Genomic DNA, 2500 nt, shown 5'->3' with positions numbered 1-2500 from the left:
ATCAAAGCCCCATGGCACAAAAACAATATTCTCTTACTGAATTTTCTTGTGTATATATACATATACCTACAGGCTAACGCATACTTTCCAATGCAGGACGGAGTGGTTGTTTTAAAAGGCAGACGTCGTACTGTGTGTGTGTGTGAAACACCTCTGATTCTATATGAAACGTATGGGTCGGGAGGTGGTATTGAGTGTAGTAGGCCCACTACTACTGTAATAGAGACAGAGGCCTATTGAGCTGCACTCCACTGACAGTCCCCAAAATGAGAGCGGACCTCTCAAGGCTGACAGTGTACATGCCCTGCGAGCACTAAATGGATCCAGATGGGCTCGGGCCAAGGTGAGGGATTATGCAGCCAGGCCCCCCCCCCCCCCCCCCCCCCCACCCCACCCCCCATACACATTGACTTTTTTTTTTTTTTACACACGTTTTGTTGTATATTTTCATAGCATACTTTAGCACCACACACGGTATACCACCAGAGAAACATAGGTGTTTATATTATTTTATGGAGATTTTTATTTTTTCCAATTACTTTTTATTTGTTTACCATTTTGCTTCGTATAATAGATGTGACGTTATTTCACGGGCTGTTTGTTTTTCCACCGTGTCTTTTCCAATTAATGAACTGATGATACTATGATGAGTGACTAATAACACAGACGGAACGACGCTGCCGTTCGTTTGACGCTAAAACCCCCGTGGCCCTCCTCCTCCAGTCCACCGTCGTCGGGGGGAATAACAGCAGAAAGGCGGTCCCACCGGCATCATTCAATATGTCTCCCTTTTTTTTTTAACAACAGGAAGTAATTAAGACCAATTTTCTTAAAGGTCAGACAGTCATCTGATAAATTCCTCTGAACTGACGGGTCAGAGTTCGTAGCTACTGAAGAAACACACTCATTCTACAATTCGGCTCTTTCTAATAACAAGTAGTAGCAGTAGAATAATAAGGTCAAGATGTTTAGGACTAATTGTGTGCGTCACCACTGAGAGTTCAAACATGGGCTATATAGTGAACACACAACATAGTTCACACGCCAAACCGGATTATGAATAGAGACTATAAATATAAATAACCGTAATATCTTGCGGTTATTTTTTTTAAACAATTGTTTCGAAGCTATTCAGTCTCTTGGTTCGTGTAATATTTGTCAACATTTATCCTAATTCCTCCTGAATTTGTATACTGAATTTCTTCCTCTGCAAAAAAAAATTATAAACATAGCCTATAAATCATATTGGCTTTGTAGATTAAAGTATACATTATTAGTCTATAACAACTGAACCAATTGGGTTCAAGTGTTTCTTAAATGGCCTAAAAATACATGTCTATAAACTTGAACAGGCCAAACTCCTGCATGTGCCTGAGAACAGTTTGCTGTGTGAATGAATGAATGAATGAAAACTTTATTTAACAGATTGCAGAATGGGTACAATACAGTACGGCTCAATACACACAAGGGGATGCATTGCAGACCAGAGAAAGACTTTCGTCTTGTTTACATCAGGGTCCCCCATTTTCAATTCATAGTGAATTATAATGTAATTATATATAACAGGGCCGTTTTTATATTGATAGAAGAACAATCACTGATGATCCTCGTTAAATTAGATTAATAATCAGTTTATTATGGTTAAAAAAAATCAGATATAAAAAAATATATATATATTTTACACATAAACCCACGACGACTTACCTAAATTGACAAAACTCATCACCATATCGGCGTCGTTGAGAAAGTTGGCGTCGTGGTGCGCGCCGGCGCTCAGCGGCGGGCTCTGGCTGCTGGTGAGCGGCGCGGCGGCGCGGTACGGCTGCGCCACGCGAGACGAGTATCCGTGCGCGGCGCTGTAGTAGCCTTTGCGCGAGTGGCCGCCGCCGTGCGCCGCCTTGCCGCCGCCGGTGAAGCCGCCCTTCCCCGCCGCCGCTGCGCCCTGCTGCTGCTGCTGCTGCTGCTGCCGCCGCGCGCCCTCCTCCGCCTCCTCCTCGATGGCCATGGCGTTGTACAGGTCGAGCATGAACAGCGGCGCCGAGGACGCCTGCTTGCCGGGCGAGAAGGGCCTCGGCCGGTGCGGTAAGCCCAAGATGGAGAGGATCTCTCTCTGTATTTCCCTGCGCTCGTGGTTGCGCAGTCTCCGGTAGATGAAGCTGGAGTGCACATGGTTGTCGCCGACGCCGCACTGGGCGCAGTAAAGGAAACTCCAACAGCAGCTCCAGAGAAGTCCGAACGCGGCGCGGTTCTTCAAAGGTGTAAATGTTGTCATCTTAAAAAATAATAATAGATCACTACTGTCTGTTGGGCGACTACTCAAGTATACAAATTGAGCCTACATTGCAGTCCACGGAAAAAAAAAGTAAATCACAAACTAATTATTCCCCCCCCCCAAGATGATATTATTTCCTCCAATGGCAGTTTTATTATTAGGGTGCCATTCACACCAGCCTTATTATTATTATTAATGATCAGCTATACCAAATGATGAAGCATCAGC

The 2500-nt window shown here is 44.6% G+C and overlaps 1 protein-coding gene across 1 annotated transcript in view; it reads right to left on the bottom strand.

Moving 5' to 3' along the window:
- The window catches only part of bmp5 (bone morphogenetic protein 5), a 35137-nt gene that overhangs the window by 32250 nt on the left and 387 nt on the right, over window positions 1–2500 (bottom strand). The window contains exon 1 of the mRNA XM_084321191.1: window positions 1705–2500. This exon is cut by the window's right edge and continues 387 nt beyond it. Coding sequence (XP_084177317.1) covers window positions 1705–2272 — 568 coding nt within the window. The 5' untranslated portion in view covers window positions 2273–2500. The remainder of the gene's footprint in view (window positions 1–1704) is intronic.

This window comes from Notolepis coatsorum (assembly GCF_963971535.1).
Source record: "Notolepis coatsorum genome assembly, chromosome: 9".
Lineage (NCBI taxonomy): Eukaryota > Metazoa > Chordata > Actinopteri > Aulopiformes > Paralepididae > Notolepis > Notolepis coatsorum.
Note: the sequence above shows the minus strand (reverse complement) of the source record. Positions and strands in the feature narration are given on the sequence as shown.